General features: G+C 38.7%; 2 protein-coding genes across 2 annotated transcripts; both read left to right on the plus strand.

Annotated features, from left to right (window-relative positions):
- The first annotated feature begins 2,302 nt into the window (after positions 1-2,302).
- On the plus strand, positions 2,303-12,923 carry LOC111330027 (putative RNA polymerase II subunit B1 CTD phosphatase RPAP2). Its single transcript, XM_022934816.2, has 14 exons — positions 2,303-2,408; positions 2,487-2,526; positions 2,667-2,784; positions 2,873-2,971; positions 3,682-3,747; positions 4,037-4,125; positions 5,508-5,552; positions 6,286-6,339; positions 7,214-7,617; positions 8,034-8,182; positions 8,818-8,903; positions 9,655-9,735; positions 11,262-11,330; positions 11,726-12,923. Exons 1-14 carry the CDS (start codon positions 2,306-2,308, stop codon positions 11,985-11,987), a joined length of 1,665 nt encoding a protein of 554 aa, XP_022790551.2. The 5' UTR covers positions 2,303-2,305; the 3' UTR covers positions 11,988-12,923.
- A 2,461-nt stretch (positions 12,924-15,384) lies between these two features.
- LOC111330029 (uncharacterized) lies at positions 15,385-19,856 on the plus strand (the record flags this gene model as incomplete). Its single annotated transcript, XM_088758027.1, has 4 exons — positions 15,385-16,799; positions 17,685-17,711; positions 18,368-18,414; positions 18,910-19,856. A coding segment is annotated over one exon (1,233 nt), but the record flags the coding sequence as incomplete, so codon positions are not given.
- Between the last annotated feature and the right edge of the window lie 534 nt (positions 19,857-20,390).

The raw sequence follows: 20,390 nt of genomic DNA on the forward strand, positions 1-20,390 counted from the left end.
ATACAATATGAAAATAGAAACTAATATAATATAATATAATTACAAGATAAGTAAAGAAACTAATAAAATGCATGAACATATACAATATAACTAGTAAGAATGAAAAAAAGGAAACTATACACAAAAATGACTTAAAAATTGTTGCTGCGAAAAAATATTAGTCCACATATTGTGCTTGAAGCACCTTATGCTGTCCGCCATCCGTATGCGTAGTGGTAACTCGTTCCAAATTTTGGTTCCGGTGACGAGAAAGGTGCGCCCACCTTCAGTTTCCCTGTTATATCTGGGGCACAGTACATTAAAGTTTGAATAGCGCGTAGTTCTTGAATGTCTTGAGTTGTTGATCGAAATATGCTCGTTTAAATAGCTAGGTAGTGCACCATGGATTCGTTTAAACATTATCGACGCTTTGTATCTATGTTCGTATCTAGGATCCTTCTAAAATTAGTAAACTAATCAATAATCAATTTGATAAAAATTAGGCCTTCTGGCCGGTGTCCCTAACAGTAACCATGGCGATACCAATATCCTCACTCGTGAAAGATAAAAATAGTATCTTCACTGCGCACAATGAAGATATGATTTATTGATAAAAGGAAAAATCCTGGCATTTCATCAATATCTATATAATAAATGCATTTATTTTTTTTTCTCAGTTCGTGAGCTGGCGGTCTTCTACAAATCCTGCGACCTGATTGGTTCTGAGAGCGGGTAGTATTCTCCCATCCGGCTCGCTCACAGCGAGCGGTATCCGTTTCATCTCAAGCTTCGTTGAAATTTTTCACAAAATCATCTCATTCTGCCGGCTGGGCAGAGTTTTTTTTAGCAAAGACCTCGGCCACGACCTTTTGGCAATAAATAAATTTAGTATATACTAAAACAGTGGATAGCGTTGAAGGCGCGCTCTGATTGGCTAGTCAAACTCCGAATATCCTTTGCTTTTTACCTCCGAGCAACTCGGGAAAAAATGGTGTCCCGGTTTGTCTCTATGACAAGCGAAGAAATCACGAAAATCAATTTTTGGTGGTGTATATTATCTCACTGTTTTAGTATATACTAAAACAACTATTCACCTCAGTGTCGGTGGTTAGCAGTGGATATTTACCTCGCCGCTTCGCAGTTTGGTAAATATCCACCACTAACCACTTCCACTTCGGTGTTGAATATCTCTGTGTAGTATCGCTGAGTATTTTTGTTGTTAAATATCTCTGTATAGTATCGCTGAGTATTTTTACGAGTTGTGCCGTATTTTGACAAGCCAGCGATACACACCAGAACGTATAATAAGTTATTTATTAACCAACGCGCCAAATTGTTATTTCAGTGAGGGCGAATTTCTCGGATATTTCTTATACGAGGAGTGAGCGACAGAAGTATGCGAGGCGCAATGGAATTGGTGCGTTGTCGTGTTGCTGTTTCTATTTTCTTCAATAAATTATAAAATTTCACTGTCGTCTTACTGCTTTTCTTCGTTCGATTTATCCAATAAACCTGGATCAATATTCGCCAGCCATTCCGACTCTTCGTTGTCAGAAAAATGATTTAAACTGTCCAACATTTTTTCTTTGGAACTTCAATCCAATTCGTCGTTTGCGCGATGCGAGAAAATCAGTCTAACTGCTTCTCCACCTACTTTTGGTTTCAGATAAGTCTGGAGTTATTCGGTAGTTAATCCATAATTTTTTTTCCATTTTCCCCTTTTACATGGAATACCACCTCCCAGAACATTTTGGTGATCAAGGCGAACGTTCGACGGCGATGGTAGTTTTCGTGCGTGGAAGACTGGACCCCACACCAACGGGCAAGTAGTCTATCAGCGGCCTCAGGAGTTGAACAAATTTTGCCTTCACTACGTATACTCAACCGGACACGCAAGAGTTGATATCTGTACGGGTTGGCCACCCAAGCCACCGTTTATTTCACGTCAAATCGATATGCTGACAGAAGTCCATTACAACTGAAGTGAACTAAGTGCACCAAAGCCGGACACGAAAACCCCTAAAAACCAACAGGTGGAAACAACGGGGAACGTGTATCCCCGACCAAGGTAGCGGTGCCACCCTTTGGGGTTTTAGGGTATGCTATGGATGACATGCATATTTTTACATAGTTACTTAAGGTTATTGTATAAGTACCGCTCTAAATTTATACAAAAGACGAAAACGAAAAGCTACACACGGTGAAGGCTGACCGTAGAATGCCTTTTCCAACGAACGACCTCTACTTGCAAACCACGATCCCATAACTCTCTGTATACCTCACGGCCACCCCAGTCCTCCGATACGTGCCGGCAAAATATTAATTTATGCTAATTAGGATTACCACAAATTACATGATGGCGGACGGCTTTGAAGGAAATGACTCCCACAAATTAAAACCAAAAGAAAGGAAGCAATCTAAAAAGACAAGTGAGTGAACTCTTCTATCAATCACAGTGATATTCTTGTTTCCTTGTGTGATTTATATTTGCCTTTTTTTATTTCCAGAGACGTCTGCCCGAGCTAAGAAAGATGAAAAGCAACAGAGGTGAGATTCTCATTGTCGATATCAGGAGTTTATTTGTTTGTAACTTTTCATGATTGTGCAGCGAAGACTGGTGAGTTCCACGTTGCATTTTAAACGTACAAAATTTTCGTAATGACCATTCGATCCGGTTTGAATTTCAGGTTAAAAGAGATTGAAACGTCCATTCGCTCTCAAGTCGCTGCAGAAGAACGAGCTCACGACATAGTGGAGAGGCTCGTTCTAGAAGATTTTATCACGGAAGACTTCCTCATCAACTCGGTAAACAGACTCTGTGCGACCTCGAATCTGGAAAAACAACAACGTCACGATAAAGTTTTGAGAAAGTTATATTTTTTCTCTTCTGTAGGGAAACTTAATCACTACAAGCCATTATGCAGATGTAGTGGTGGAGAGGATGTTGTCCAAAAAGTGTGGTTACCCTTTGTGTAAAAATACTTTGAACCAGGTTTGTAAGTAGTTGTTGTTCGTCCAGTCTGAAGTTTGTGGCAATTGCTTACAAATGTCCTTCTTTTGTAAAAAAGAGGTTTACGTGATAGTTTTTGACCCATAGCTAATGTAGCTGAACATGGCTTCACACTTACCAGATGTTACCAAGTTCTGCCTTTCTCTGTCACATGGCCCCTTATGAAAATATGAGTGAGATACTGTCTAAGATTTTGAAAAACAGGGATGCATCTTGGAGCCAAAGTATCCAAATAAATGTCTACACCAAGGGGACATATTTATATGTGAAGATATAGGGGATGCTTATGGTCTAATGTAGGCTTATAGATGATGCATTTTCAGAACAAAACTGTCATGTTCATGACATGTCAATATATTTTTTGGGCTGCTGGGAAAGAATTTTGGAAAGGTTTTCCTTTAAGCAGACTTGGAAGAACATTTATGCAGCAGGCATCAGAGATTTTAAGTACCCACTCATTGAGTAAAAAAATTATTTTCTGATGAGCATGATTAGTTGGAGTCTCAACCTGAGTTTCTGGTTTCCTTGGTTAAAATTGTTCAAACCAATTGTAAAGTGTTTTATACATTACCATAGTTTGAAACAAAGAAACATAAAACTCAAAATGGTGGGGGAAAAAAAAAATCAAAGTACAGCAGTTGAAGGAAAGGTTACATATACAGCATGCTCACCTAATTTGTTCAATTTTCCAGATTCCAGCCCAAAAGTACAAGATCTTTGTAAAAACAAGTAGAGTTTATGATATCACAGAAAGAAAGGTAAACTATTCCCCTCTCTGGTTATTTCATTATTCTTGTTCTTGATATTTTAATCAGTAGTGGTGAATTAAGTACTTTTAATAGATTGACAACAAGTCAGTTGTATTTAGGTTGGGGTATTGTTTAGGGTGGATATTGCTGAGCAAAAAACATCTGTGTGTAGGATATTCAGATCAAAGCAAAATTAAATGAAGGAATAGCTTTTATTTCTTATTCATATCTTGTGATTTCACACCATGCCTGTAACAGTTGCACATGCAGTAAGATTTAGCATTTTTTTATGTTACAGTGTTTTTGCAGCAACTTTTGTTTTAAAGCTTCCAAATATTTTGAGTCACAAATCTCAGATTCTCCAGTGTGGACACGGATTGGTGAAAGGTACTGTCAGTCAGCCATGTTTTCTGTAAGGTCACATTTTGCAGCAAAGGTTGGTCTAGTTTGTGGCAACCTATGTGTTTGGTATAGAATATGCATCAATGTTATTTCAATGGCAACAATTTTTCTTACTTAATATAGATTATCTCAGAGGTCCTGGCCTCTTGGTAGAGCTGAATTGACATAAATGAGAATTAAGTGTGTCATTTTATTCATACACAGTAGATAATGTGCTTTTTACAGATAATGAAAATCCTTATCTCATTGGGATTTTAAGCCATCCGAGCAAAATTACATGGTTGCATGACCAGATATCCTGTTAAGTGTGTTTCTTGTTATTACAGGTAATCTTCCAATAATAATAATAATAATAATAATACTTTATTTACCCATGTATCACCTAAGAGCTAATAGTTCGTTTAAAACATGAACGTGAAACTAATTACAAATAATGAGCTTATAAGAACTAATATCAAAAGATAAAAATATTGAAAAGCTAATATATTATCCAATTTGTATGTGCTATCTAATTAATAAGCGAAAGTTGTTAAAAATCGAGTTAAAGCCTCGCCATAAACGAATGCAACACGCGCCTAAAGGCAGCCAAGTCCGGACATTCCCTAACTCTAGTAGGCAAACCATTTCAAAGCTTAGTAGTTAAATATGACCATGACTTGTGCATGTATTCTAAGTAGAACGATGGCAGCTTAAGGCGTGTGCCAGACCCCCTTAGGTTGTAATTTACATTTAAAATGTTAAAAAACTTACTAAGATATTCCGGTCCCTGTCCTGTTAAACATTTATATAAAATAACTAATGACTGGAATTGCCTCCGTGTCTCTAAGTTTTGTAATTTAGCTAAATTAAGAAGAAAATCATAAAACACTGAGCTTGAATACCCTAGGATAGTCCTTAGGATGTAGCAATTAGTGTCCTCTAACTTTTTTTTGAGTTCATGACTTATTCCTAGCAGGAGTGGGCTACAATACTCTAAGTGGGGTAGTACATATGCTTTGTAAAGGCGAATCATAACATCTTGTGGTATAAACTTACGCATGGCAGCTGCCTTAGCACATGCCTTCTTAAGTTGTACTTGTATATAGGGCTTAAATGTTATTCTTTCATCTAAAATGACACCAAGAATCTTCATACTATCAGTCTGCTGCATAATCTGAAGATTCTGCATAAGTAGAAGTGGGCTATTGATATAGTGAAGCTCTTAAGATACAGAGCTTTTCAGTAATACTTACGCCTGCCTAATAACCCCACATAAGTTCTTAAACACTGGTTAGATACATGACATATGGGTTGCTGAAAGTTATGGATAATGAAGTGTAAAATTATTTTTAAGAAGTTAATGTTTAAACTTTTTGCATGCCATACAGCCACAAGATGTTTGTTTTGCTTAAGAATGACAACAGCACCAGCAGGTAAGGGGAACTTAGAATTAATTTGTTAGTTTATCGGTCAATACTAGTTTCTCTCTATTCACTCACCGGCTAAATAACCTTCACAGGGTATTGAGAGAACATAAGTCGAGAGAACGTGCAGCAAAGATTGGTCAATTTGGTTGCAAGTTGTGATTCTTTGAGGGTGTGTTTGGTATAGGATATGTCTCAACCTTATTTCACAAGCAACAGTTTTTCTTACTTGTAGATTACCTGAGAGGTTCTTGGCCTCACACTAGAGCTGAATTGACCTAATATGAGAATTTAGTGTACTGTCATTTAGAGTAGTTCATGTGCTGTAGGTGATTTACTTTATACAGATGATTGTTCAAATCACATCCTGTAGAAAAAATGAGTCACAAACTTTTTGAGAGGGCTATAAACACCCCAGTAAACCAGCAGAAATTGCAGTTTAATGCTTTTATAGATAAAAAAAGGTATGGGTTTATCTATGTTGTAGTTCAATTTTATCCTTGGTGTAAATTTTATTTTCCATTGTTTTTGGTTATGGTAATGTAGGATAAAGTTGAACCACAACATCCATACAAGAAACAATGGGTTTTTGACCCATCGTATGCCTCATGGTATGCATACAAAAGCCACTTCCGTGCAAAGCTAACCGTTTTCAACCGGCTGATAGGTCATCAACAAATCTCTATCTTCATACATGGTTACTGATTGAATTAATTCAAAACTGACCATTATCTTTTCACAGGAATGGTTCTGGTGAAGTTCTTCTTGAGAAAGATAGTAAACAAGAGAATGTAAGGTGATAGAAAAAAAACATGTTACCTTCAGAACTTTGTATCCCCACATGTTCTGTATCTATGTTTTAGCATAGAAAAAATATATATTTATATGAACTTCATATATTCATCATATCTGATTTATCATCACGAGTTTATTACGAATCAACTTAACGGCCTGCTCCCAGTTGGCTTGTTAGCTCAATTGGTAGAGCGCTGCACTAGTATCGCAGAGGTCAGTGGTTCGAATCCCGTACAGGCCTGATTTTTTTCAGGTCTGATTTTCGCTATTGCATAAATAGCGCTCTCTACGGCGAGGATCGTGCATCATACGTATCTATAACCCTAGTTAAAAAAAAAAAAACAAATATGAACTTCGTATATTCATCATATAGAGGAACTGTTACCAAAATCAAATTGTTTTAACAGTTTGTTAAAAATGAGGACACTTGAGCTAAAAATTAATAGGGGAAGGCTAGAGGTGGTGTCAATTGAATTACACACTGGGATGGAAATCTCAATTATTGACCTTCTTAACAACAACAAACCTAGGTTATTTGCAAGGAGAAAATGTACATGAAAGTGGGCATTGATTTGTCATTTTTTGGATCTTCATGAGTCAAGTTTATTGATGGTTGGTGCACAAAAACTCTTGTACAAAGCAAAACTTGTTTTAAAAACTCTTACTCACGTCATAAAAAGTTTAAAGTATTCCTCTTAAAGTTTATCTTTGATTGGATTTGTAATTTTCTTAAGTGATGGCGCAAAAGATGATTGCATCATGGATCACGATAAAAGCGGAAAAAGTTTGTATGGAGAGACGGCATGCAATAGTGTAGAAACGTTTCGTGAGAGAGATTCTCGTATAACATCTCACGAGAATTCTTCTATTTACAGTGAGAACAATCCTCCAAAGAACTTGTCATCGTCTTTGTGCACATCTTTTCTGGCGTGCGGACCTGAAAAATCAGTTGCATTAGATCATTTATTGGACAAAACAGATCTGTTACTTGAAAAACCTGAACAGATACCGAATGAACTTGACCTTTTGCCCAATCATTTACTTAAAGTGCCTGCCAAATCGTTGAGGAAGACGCTAGATTCTGGCAAGGTTGGGAGCGAATTTACTTCTGAAAGCGAAAGGAAGCTGGATTTTGACAAGAAATTACTGAACAGTGACGCAGTAATTAAATCTGCCCGAACTATGTTCCAGGAATGGTGCACACATTCTACCTTTGAATATCTGGGACTCTCTGTAAAGCCAAAAGCCGCAGGAGTCACGCTAGAGGCGAAAGACAAAGGTAAGCGTTTTTCTTCGATTATTAGACTGCAAGTTCACGATTTTTCTGACTTTCATGTCGGCGGGCTTTGAAGGAATCAAGATCTCGGCGATTATTTGGGGCAAAATTGGAAGAAGTTAATAACTTGTCAGTTAAAACCGATTGATCTACAATGTGCTGCGGTTGTAAACCATGTTGGTGTCAAAGTAATTTTATTTATAATAACTAGTTTATTTTGTTTGGAAAAAAGACTCGTAAAAGGAAACATTTTACTTCGACTTCGTTGACGAAAACCTATGAAAGAAAACTTTTCTAAGAAATCTTTTGATGGAAACTTGTTTGGAAAATCTTTTCGAGAAAAAGTTGCCAAATAAAACTTGTCCAGGAAATGTTTTGGAGGTAAACGTTTTAGCACGGTGAACCTTCAAACCTTTCAGACCCAGAATCCTTCATGAGCAGGGCTCTTCAGTTCTTCCAAGCTGCTATGAATGACAGTGAAGATTCAGACTGTGATGCAGACGCTGACGCTGGTCTAGAAATGACCAAAGGAAATATAGTGATAAAAGAAAATAAATCCCCAAATCAGGTAAGTACACCGTCAGTAATCATTAAGTTTACTGAATGAAAGTTATTTTGACTAGCAAAGGTGGTAAATATCGCAGAGTATCGCAGAGGTCAGTGGTTCGAATCCCGTACAGGCCTGAAATTTTTTTCAGGTCTGATTTCCACTATTGCTCAAATAGTGCTTTACTGCGAAGGATCGTTCTTATATACGTCTCATAACCGCAGTTCACTCATATGTTTCATATGTTTGTTGTTGTTAAAGGTGGTAAATGTTGTGTCCAGTCATGAGTGAAAAAAGAAATGATGTTGGTCTTTCCACGAGCCTGAGACAAAGAAAATATTTGAGTTTATCACGCGGAATACGAACCCCCAGGTCATCGGATTTCGGTGGAACATCGGAGTAAGGAGTTTGGAGGATTTATCTTTGTCCCAAGCTCAAAGCAATACGAATGGCATTTTTCTTTATTGACCGCGAATTTGCTGAATCTTATGAAAATGCGTTTTCGCTTATTTAAGATTTCCTTACTAACCTTTGCTGGTGGAAAATCAAAGTTAAGAAATAGTATCTACGTTCTGAAGTAAAATCTCAACTAAGTAGGGTCGTAGACGTTTATCTTTTTTTTCTAATAATCTATATCTGATTTTTTTTTGTTGTAGGATAAAGTTTGTAATCTGCCTCCCATCGACTCAAAATCGCAAATCACCATTAGAAGGCGAATTGTATTGGAAAGATTGTTTCGAACGTAAGTGTGACCGGGCAATCATGATTTATATCAAAGAATGTAACACCTTAGAGTGCAGTCTTCAATTGGATATCGAAAGTAATCCAACTTTGCCTGGTTATTACTTCAGTCACCTGTTTTACTAATGAGTTGCCAATCTTGATCCAATTGCCGGTTTTCACTGTCACGCCTTCATCAAAACCATTCAACAAAGAAAGTCATTAGATAAAAGAGATCAAAGAAGATGAATATTCTAACAGACTCGCGACTGAAGAATCAGGTCTGTGCGGCGGCCGACAGCTACTTATTCTCATACAAGGACTGTTTAGATTGCGAAATTTCAGCGGATAAGTCACCTTTTTTTTTAACATTCACGACCGCCATTTTAATATCGTAACCAAGAACTATAACCTTACTTTATCACAAGAGGTAAAACCTTATCAAATTGAGAATTTGTTAAAAGTCTTTAGCTGTTCTAATAACTAAACTGAAATCTAAAAAAGATTGCTAATTCCTTAATTTTTTTAATTTTGATGACGTCATGTGAAAATCAAGAATTGTGTCTTTCTAACTCTCGTTTACCCGCTGTTTGGGCCATCTACAAAATTATTATCTCTGAGTTCTTACTGGCTCTTTATGAAATTTACGTTTCCCTGATTGGTGGTTGCGATTATTATGGTCTTCTTACGGCATTTCTTCGGAAAGTGCTCTGACAAGGTTACATTCATGTACTGATTCTACTGCAAGAAAATACTCATGTTTCTCTACCCAGCATGCCAGATTTGTTGAGTGAAGTCAAGCTGACTGTTGGGGAAGTATCGCATGACGTCACTCAGCTTGTTCACACCTTTAGGTGAGTGGGTTTTCAGGAGAGAGTAATCCTAATGTGAACTGATACAATTAATGTCAATTTTGTCAAGGTTAAAATTATTCTTTGATTGCCAATCGTAACATAATTTGAACATATTACGCATCGTCTGATTGGTCAGATTCAGTTTCCAGCCGGATGTTTTATCAGATTTTCGAGCCTGCACTAACTAATTATGTCATAAAAGCAATAGAACGCATTTTTCCGGGCTCTATCTCGTCATAAAGTCACTTGGGATGTTGGGAGAACACTCGGAAAGCTTAGAAATCACTTCTCATAGAAGAACAACGTTGAAATGAACGAAAGTGAGCGGACTGTTATCTCAACTGACACCACAGGCGGCCCAGGCTCTGTCACAGGCTATTTCACAGGCTCTTTCACAGTGGATTATTGTAGAGTTTGTTTAGTAGGTTAGTTGGACTTGCTTTTGACTTGCCGTAAATATTAAGTTGTGTGAAATAATCAAAGAAATAAAGTCTTACCTTCATAAAGAGTAGTCTGTGCTGTTCTTGTCGCGATTTGAGGCCGTTTTGCTGTTTCAGCTTAAAGTTCTAGCACTACCAAATAAAAGGGAAGGTGGGAAAGCTCTAGCTCTGTCTCACACACGCTTGCCAAAATCGCTCGAAAAACACACTTAAATACTTCCCCTTGATTCGAAACTTGGTAGCACGAAAGCCAAATATTTGCCCTTCAAGTTCACCAAAACAAATCCCACAAAAGTTGGGTTGTCGAGCAACCAGCCCAGCGAAAATCTCAAATTTACCACCATTTTAACGCCATTGGAAAGCGCGTCCGTCAAATCCTGTGCAGTTACAAAAGTTCGTTACGACGCGATCGGCCTGGACACTAGCAAAATTAGGCCCAACGGGAAACAACGGGTAGCCCCACGATATGAATGACTAGTCAGTTTTGCTAGTGTCCGGGCCGACCGCGTCGTAACGAACTTTGACTGCACACGATTCGACGGACGCGCATTCTAATGGCGTTGAAATGGCGGTGAATTTGAGATTTTCGCTGGGCTGGTTGCTCGACAACCCAACTTTTGTGGGATTTGTTTTGGTGATCTTGAAGGGCAACTATTTGGCTTTCGTGCTACCAAGTTTCGAATCAAGGGGAAGTATTTAAGTGTGTTTTTCGAGCGATTTTTGCGAGCGTGTGTGAGACGGAGCTTTCCTACCTTCCCTTTTATTTGGTAGTGCAGGGACGTTAGGCTGAAACACAGCAAAACGGTCTCAAATCGCGACAAGAACAGCACAGACTACTCTTTATTTCTTTGATTGTTTCACACAACTTTATATTTACGGAGCTCAATAGCAAGTCCAACTAAACCACTATAAAAACTCTATAATAATCCACTGTGAAAGAGCCTGTGACAGAGCCCGTGATAGAGCCTGGGCCGCCTGTACTGACACTTTACTAATCAGTGATTGTACAACAAAAAATTGGTTACACCATATGTTCTACATCTTGATTTGTTTATTTATATCTCTGTTTGTTATCCTCTATTTTAGTCTTAATAGTAAAAACATCACTCTGAAGCCTTTGCAGTGGAGAATTCTCTCCTTGGCTTTGATTCTTATGTAGGTATATCTTTCTCTTTATCAGTTTAGTCGACCAAATAACCCAACGATAGCCCATACTAGTCTTACATGTTATTATCTTGATACTTCTTTACATTACATCATTAAAAGTTACCGCGAGATCCTCGGTTTCTATGAGGAAAAAAGAAAGGAATTTATTGAGAGGTACGATAAATTATGACACTTGAGTAGAAAGAGGGTGAATAACGCCAGGAAAAGACACAAAGACATGGTACATGTACATGCTCAATACAAGATTGAAGTTTCGTGAATAGGTGAATCGTTTCCTCAACCAACCCTCTTGGCTTCTTAATTTTGCTGTCTAAAATCGTTTTCTAGGTTTTCTTTGCAGAAAGTAAATGCTGATGGTTCACATTTTGTTTCATTTTTGACAGACTCGAGAGAAAGAACTCAAGCATAGCAAAAGCAATGGAGTCTTCTAAGAAGAACTTCGACGCTCTTCTCGCTCGATTGGAAATCACGCGGAAAGACTTGGAACTTGTGTTGTCTCCTTTGTTTGAAGCGCAGTGTTGTCTAGTGTCAAGTTGTGTGGCATCCAACAATGGATTAGTCGAGACATTTGAATCTAGAGAGGAAAATAACAAAATTTACTCTGAGGAAAGAGAAGATTTTGGCGACATGGAAGAGTTAGATTGAACACAGGAAATAAAAGATGCCACATTTCGCTATTCTCGTTTGACTTTGGACTAGGTAGACTTGGATTAAAAACACTCAAAGTGAGATGAGCGGTTTTGACTCTCTTTAAAGAGACATTCAAGCACAGAAATGATCTTCGCGTGTGGACTGCAATCTAAGCAATTGCAGAAAAGAAACCTGAAAAAAAATTCATGCCTCGACAGGATTCGAACCCGTGCCGCCCCCTAATTTGTGGTTTGACAGGTCTTCAAATTTCAGCGAATCAACGCGCGACTCGGAGAGAGTGGTACACGAATTAAGGAAACGGTGGAGTTGTGATCGTTGTACGACTATGATTACTCTTCGTTCTGAAGGAGACTGAGTGGAACATGAGAAAAATTTTGAATCAAATAGTGCCCGAGATGTTGATGGGAACAACTTCAGAATACCCGGCCGCTACTGACCGCTATGAATGGATTCCTCCCGCTGTCCCGATGTCGAAAAATAATATTAAGAGGACATTTAAACTAGTGGTCTCGCATTCAAGCTTTCCTGAAGTCGAAGAATAATGAAATGATAGGGCCGTTAAACTAGTTCACCCGCAGTCCCGCGCTCTCGAAGTCGAAGAACGATATAACGAGAGGGCCGTTGAACCAGTCCTCCCGTAATTCCGCGTATTCGAAGTCGAAGATTAATTAAAAGAAAGAGAAAGTTTAACTAGCGTTTGTGTTCTCGACGGAGGGATTTTTCATTGCTATATATGAGATAATCAACGATTCTATTTTGAGTTTCGCGTAAAGAACGAGGTAAGAATTAAATCTGCAAGAATTGTGAGTTCATCTACCCAGTTTAATGGTTGTCCTTCGCGAGGACTTTCCCTATGATTTGTCGGGATTAGAAAGATCGTTGGGAAATTTCTTCTACCATTTGCAAATTAAAACGTGCATGTTTTGTGTACCGCTCCTTCACTCGTAACGCACACACCGTCAGCTAAAGGCCAAGCAAATTTAGCACTAGAGCGTGTCATTTTGGAAGGGCTAGTTTTGCCGCCGACTCAGTGAAACTTGGTTGTTTCATGTCTTACCGGCTCCTGATACTCCCTAAATGAAAAAAATCGTTAAAATTATATTTTTATCGTAAACTGCATTTCGTAAGCTTTCTTTTGATGTATAGTTTGTTAGGGTTTTCTTGAAACTAGCGCGCGTATGAATTTTTTCCTAAGGACACTCGCGAAGGTGGGAAGTAACCTTAAGTAACCAATCAACAAAAGCATGTCAGGCTTTTCCGATACTCTGATTGGTTGTCTAGATATCCGCATATATCTAAAGTTAGAGTAGCGTAAAATATGCAAAACGTGATGCGTAAAGGGAAACCAGGTGAAAAATATTTCAAAGATCAAAATTTCCTGACATCTTTTCGTTCGTCGTTATCCCTAGAATGTTTTGGCGAAATTTCACGAAAATCGGTCAAATCTACACACCCTATAAATTCGCTCAAAGTGCATGTGTTCCTCTCAAAATCAAATCCAAGATTTTAGTTCCTAAAGGTTTGGCGGTAGACAACTAGTGCCCCACCAAGAGATTATCTCGCCTCCTGAGACCGCGAACCAATGGGAAGACGGGATCTCAATGACGATGCATCAAGATTTTCCCGGAAAAAGTATCGCATAGCAGTCACGTTTTTTTATCTCGCTCTGTCGAACATTGAATAATGGGCAAAATTGACAAAGAAAAAACCCGCGGCAAGAAAGGTAAAGCTGGAGAAACTGCTGAAAAGCAAAACAGCGAATCGACAGACAGCTTAAGTAATACCCTTATCGCTGAAATGAGTTCCCTCGGGTAGGTTTATTCAAGGCCAGTACGTACTTGCTTATCGAAAGGAAACTTCGTTTTTAGCCTTACGTACGACAAATGTAGATTTGATGGTGACTTCTTTGTTCGTAATTTGGATGCCAGCGTGGAGAGGAGTGCAGGACTGTTTTTTTTCCTGACAAAATGGTGCCATTTCTCTCTTCTTTTGGGCCTGTTTTTTTTTCTTTTTTCTCTGCCCAGGGACTCCTCTAATTTTGATTTCTGCTTTTTCTTCATGAGAAAAGATTTTCCATTGGCAGAAAACTTTCCCGTGTGAATTTTGTCAGGTGCGCGATGTAAACAAAGTATGCGAATAACATGAAATTGCCGCGAATATTCCCCCAGGGGGTTCGCCCATTTACGAGATTATGACACCCTCCTGATTTAAGTTTTCCAAAATAAGTCGGTCGCTTTCTGAGATTTCAAAAGTTTTCTTTTTGTAAACGTTTGGTAAAATGTCTAACTTCACTCTTCGACCACTGAAGATTGGATATTTATGTGCCCAAAAGGAAAAGTCCATTGACCCATTCCCTTAAAATGCTTTTGCTAAAAAAGGACACTCAACCAGGAAGCCGTCAATTATATGCAAAATGAGATTACCTTATATAGGTCGGCTTTTTTGATATAAATTAGTTTTACATGGACTCCATGAGTCAAGAATACTTCTTCAAATGTTCATTGAACAAAATAACAACAGCAACCTAGATGACTTTGTTGTCCCGTACAACTAAGCCTGAAGAGAGGGTGGCAGTGTGGCAGTGTTGCTTAGTCTCTTATGCGGTATTTCGTGGATAAATCCTACCTAGTGGTAGACTCGTCACGCAATGCTCCTCCCTTGTGGAGAGGAGCGTTGCGTGACGAGACTAAAAACGGTTGCGAGGGAGACTAACCTAGTGGTTCTATGGTTATCTGATCTACGATGCACGTTTTTTGACAGACATGAGGGTTGTGAACTTTGAAAAACACTTGAAAATGTAAATAGCACCATGATAAGAAACATGCACTCGGTGTAGTGGCAACGACCCAGTATTTGTACGTGTGTAGCGTGGCTTTGTGACGTGTTCAATTGTGGGTGTAAATCATACATGGGTATAAACTACTTTCCAGTGTTGGCGTTTCGTTAATTTTTCGTGAAGCGATGCAGTGTTTTTAAGTAAAGTGTTACAGTATTCAAATCCGTAAGGGAGATTTTATGGCATCAACTCTCTGAGTTTCGCTTCAGGTTATGTGGACAGTTTCTAGGCTAAAGTAACTTCTCTTGAACAAAACCAACCGATAGATTATCTCGATTGTGACGTTCAGTAGGGTCCTTTCGATATAGTTGGACGCGCGCTCCCGAGACCTAGAAACGAACATGTAAACCAGGCTTGGAGGACAGCGTACGGGAAAAATTAAAAACAGAGACCGGTGTACTGCCTGTAATGTAAAAGTTACAATTATTTTCCGAAGTTATGGTGAACTTTTGTTCTGTGGCGAACTGCTTGAACAGTTCCAGGAATCGTCCGAATCTTTCGTTTTTCTGTTTCCCTTCAGAACAGAGTTCTAGAAGGGTTTGGAAGAACTTCTGACGACGAAGTGATCCCGAATTCCGAGGTCAAAAAAACCCCCGGATTTGCAGTGCACATTTCAAAGCTTCCTCTATCAAAAAGTCGCTTGGCGGGAGAAGAGAGGTTATTCCAGGTGAATTACCGAAGTATTTTAATCCCTCGGCAAAGGAAGGACCTGTTTCTTCCCGTGAAAAGAGACTAGATGTTAGGAAGAAACGAACATTCCATGAATATCCTAAACCTAAAAAGAGTAAAAGGGTTACCCAGGTAGGCGAAGATACCAGTGTTACAAGCAACGAGGCAGTTCTTTTAGATTACAATTATTATCAGCATCTTCCAAACAATCACAAGGGAACTCAAACTGACTTTCCTTTTGAAGATTTTGAGGTTTTAACCAGTGAAATTGATGCTTTGAAGGAAGAACGCGCAAGACTTAAAGCAAAGTTAACAAACAACAAACAGCTGAAAAGAAAGCTCTTTGTGGATGTTTTAAAAAATGACGGGTCTGTCAAATTTTACACCGGAATACCCAGCCTGGCTTGCCTAATGATGATATTTAATTTGCTGAAGCCGTTTGCAGAAAAACTTAAGTATTGGGACAAAAACAAAGAAAAAAATGTTAGGTATCAAAAGGATTCAAGTAAAAAGAAGCCTGGAAAGCAAAGACTATTGACCATTATGGAAGAGTTCATCTTAACTTTGGTGAGACTCAGACTTGGGCTTTTAAGTAGACATCTCTCAGATATATTTGGAGTATCAGAGGGATCAGTTAGCAAAGTTTTCATAACTTGGGTTTGTTTTCTGTCTACAGTTTTTCATGACATTCTCCTCAAATGGCCTTGTAAGGAAGACGTTAAGAAAACTTTACCAAAGTCTTTTTGTAAGTTTCCAAGTACAAGAATAATAATAGGCTGTACAGAGATATTTTTACAAAAGCCAACATCCCCTAGTGCCCACAGGACCACCTGGAGTAACTATAAACTGCACAACACTATGAAAGCACTAGTAGGAATCTCACCAACAGGTTATTTCACCTTCGTTTATAAACTATGGACTGGAAATGTCAGCGACAGATACATAACAGAAAAAAGTGGTCTATTGGACAAACTTGAAGAGGGGGATTCTGTTATGGCAGACAAGGGGTTCAACATCAGGGATTTGAATCTTCATCATTTTCATAGGAATTTACAGTCAGAGCTTGATTCCAAACAAAATACGAGCCGTCTTTCAATCAGTAACTTCTGCATCAACTAATGCTGAATACTTTGCTCTTTGATGCTATATATTCGATGCTGTGGCTACTGCTACCGTTTGTGCTTCTTAGTTGTCTTGTTGTTGTGGTTTTTAAAATTTAAACAATTTTTCACAGAGCTTTTATTGGTCCAAGCCTCGGAGGTGCTTTTGACGAACATTTTGGTTTTGAGTGGGCAATGACGGTATGTAAAATCAATGGAACCCAGCTTTAAGACCATTCCGGTACTTACGGCCACCTTTTTATGGCCGGAAAACGACCACACATTATTTTCATATAAAGTAAAACCAGGTCACCCGTTGATGCGGTCGACGGCAGGCCACATCTAAAAACCCCAACCGGTTAATGCCGCCACTTAAGAAAAGTCAAGGAGCTTAGAGCTTGTCCTTGTTTTATTTTTACAGTAGAGTCCAAAAAAATGCATTAGGGTTTATTATGTATTGAGTGGAGTTTTTCATATTTTTACAATTACTGGAAAAATATCTTTATTCCAGTCGTTTAGGCCAATTTCATTGGGCCTGTTGGTGACCTATTAACGGGTTTCCAATGTATATCCCAATAAATTACTAGGCTTGTCGTCGGAGTTTGTTTTTTTGTTAATGAAAAGGAGGAACTTTGGCTTAAATAATTCAACTAAAACGAAGGGTATAATGAAGTGCCATTAATTAAGGACCCAAACTAATAATCTTTGTTTGGTTCAAGTAAGCAGCGTTCGAGGGTAACTACGCCATTAAAGTGCAGCCAATTAATAACGAGTTACCTCTTCATCAGAGGAATCCAAGGTCGAACTTCCTCGAACTATTGGTCACCACTCGGCATAGGCTCTCATTTTGTCCCAGTTGAAGGTCTATACATTCAGTCTTGTTCTAAACTCTCCACAATTCCCACATCAATGTCGACACCCGCCACTAAGGGCTCCAAAACTGCCAGAGGACTAATGCGTGGCGTGTACAAATGATTTGTTTTCAAACCCTATTCGTTATTGCAGAAAGACTCTGTCCACAGGCTGAGATGGCTGTTGTGTCGAGAGGTTCTAATGTAATAATGAGTTTTCTAATTTATTTTTCAGATTGCAGGTCTCATAAGTTTCGCTCAAGTAAGTACAACAATTTGAGAATCGATTTTGAGCTGATGTTTTCTGAATTTGGACTTGGTGAGGTATTAGTATTGTTACTCAAGACTAGATCAAGACTTTTTAACAATTATCCGTCGACTGAAGGAAACTTATAAATTTTGTAGATCTACAGTTGTCAGTTGAGCGCAATGTACTCCGGAATTGCATTTGTATTGCCGAATTACACCCGTTGATTTTCAAGATTCAAAGTTAAAGTTATATCAGCTTACATCTTAACCTTTTCTTTCTGACTCCAAAGACTAAATTTGGTTAGGACACCTAAGTCTGAATACGAGTGGATCATCTTCCTTGGGTTTTATCCCGATTTCTGTTGCATTTAAAGACTAAAAGATTTCTTTTAATCATTTAATGGGAGATATACTAGTCCATCGCAGGGTATCCCCACATCTCTTTCCCGTGCAGTTTAGTCTGGTTTCCCCAGGAAATTTGCTGGTAATCATTTCTGCTCCTGGTTGGAAAGACTCGGCCGGTTCAAGGCGCCCACACTTAAGCCACCAAGTCATTCATTCTAATTGAACAGAAGAAGTAGAGTACTTTCTAATGGATATACATTTATATACAACGAGGCTAAACAATGATTAATTTATTTCAAATTAACTTTTTTTTCAATTTTTTAGGCACTCGTTGTGCTTATATTCACATTGGTGGAGAAGGTGTCCCGGGGGTTAGTAAATGTTGTACTATTTTCAAGAAATTCTGAATTTTTCTAGTAACTGTTATTGTTAATCTAGTTGTCTCCTAATGCCACCACCAACAACTCTTACATTTTTGTCCTTATTTTGTCCTTATCAAAGAACAGTGGAAAGAGAAGAGACCCAGGTAACATGGTAACGAGGTTCATAAAGAGGCTCATTACGTGTCTCGCAATTTTTTTGCGGAAAAAACTTCTGATTTAGGGCATCAGAGTAGATTGACTTGCGTATCATTGATTGCCATGAAATAGTGTAGCTCTTAACGATAGGATGAATAACTTTCATAGATTTGCTGTTAGATTATGTAGTCACCCATTTCAAATAAAAAGAAGAAAAAGAAAAAGGTTGAGCATGTGGCGCTGACGATTGAAATAGTTAGAGGTGCTTTTGACTTCTATCAACAGTAACTGTGGTCCACTTGTTCATCTTTGTGTGCCTCGAATGAATTTCATCGTTCTTTTCTTTAGAAAATGTTCCAATAAGACAGAAGAGAAGCTCTCTTTGCTAACACAAAGCTCTTCAAGTGACGAAATGAAATAAAAAAGATACAAGAAACAAGATGAAACCAAAAGAAAAAGAGAACGCCGTCCGGAAAGCAATTTGGATTCCTGGACATGTTGTTTTTCTAAGATTCTCGCTAGTTTTTTGTCAAAATAGCAGGATCTACCATTTTCACCAATCAGAACGCTCTGTTCGTTAGCAATCACGTTGTTAAGCTGTTTTTTTTTCGTGCCAGTCCCCTCTCCGGCCAGTTCCTGGCTGCTTCGCCTCTCGAAGCAGAGGAGACTGTCACTTGAAATGAATTAAAGTCTAAGATAAGTTCTGCGCCTGCAAACATGGTACTATGTACATATTTTAGTAATACGAGTTACTTAAAAGTAAATTCAAATTGCACCTGTTATGGTGCTTTAAGCCTAAGCAAAGAGGCATCACGTAACTGGCTTGGTCACGTTATGACTTGGGTAGGCAACTCTCAGCAATAATGATTATAACAATTTATCAATTTATAGTGCACCTTTTAACATGTAATGATCAAAGGCGCATTACACTTGTAACCCACCCATCCCACCCCAGGGGAGGACATCCATCATACAGTAATCTCGTGCGTGGGAAATTAACGTCTCCTACCCCTAACCCTGCAGGAGACAGGGCCTACGGTTTATTCGTCCTTATCCGAGAAGACTAGAATGTCTATCCATTTCCTGATATTATAGAAAGGTAGCAAATTCTCCTCAGTAATTTTGAGACCTTGAGTGATGGTCCGGCCGGGGCTCGAACTCTTGACCTCCCGCTCAACAGTCCGGCGCTCTATCCATTGAGCTAACCGGGAGGCGGGTCCTCCAAAGCTTGACTGAAGAAATGAAATCTGACTTTAAAGTTGTTAAAACCATTAAAAAATGCCATGGACATCAAAGATTGTTTAAGTAGCATGAGTGCCAGCTTCGTTCCCATTTTCCCATAATGCTTTCCTTAAAGTTTCCCATAATACCCTTTCCTTGCCATTGTCATCCATAACTGCATTCCACTTATTTCCATCAACTGAGAAGAATACTAAGAAATTGTGACATACATTCAAATGCTCAAAACGTTGAACTGCAACGGGTGTCCGGGGTGTACAGCGTCTGTCCAGGGAGCCGTGCGTGTAGCACTACAACTGAACCAGTAAGACCAAAATCACAGGTGGAGCAGCCCCAGACAATGTTGATGGTTAACTAAAACAAAAGGAGCCTATGACCTTCCTAAAACCAAGAGTTGGAAAGCTCTGTTGAGCTAGCAGTATTGTTGCAAGAAGTGATCGTGTGTCAGCGTCCCAAAGTATTTACAGGACTTTGCTGCAGTTTAATTCAATGACGTCAACAGTGTTAAATATTTCATTGCAAAGTTTTAACCATTATTGACGTCATTTCCATGATTAAAATACCAGTAACTAATGAATGGCATTAGACTC

The sequence above is a fragment of the Stylophora pistillata genome, chromosome 4 (assembly GCF_964205215.1).
Source record: "Stylophora pistillata chromosome 4, jaStyPist1.2, whole genome shotgun sequence".
NCBI lineage: Eukaryota > Metazoa > Cnidaria > Anthozoa > Scleractinia > Pocilloporidae > Stylophora > Stylophora pistillata.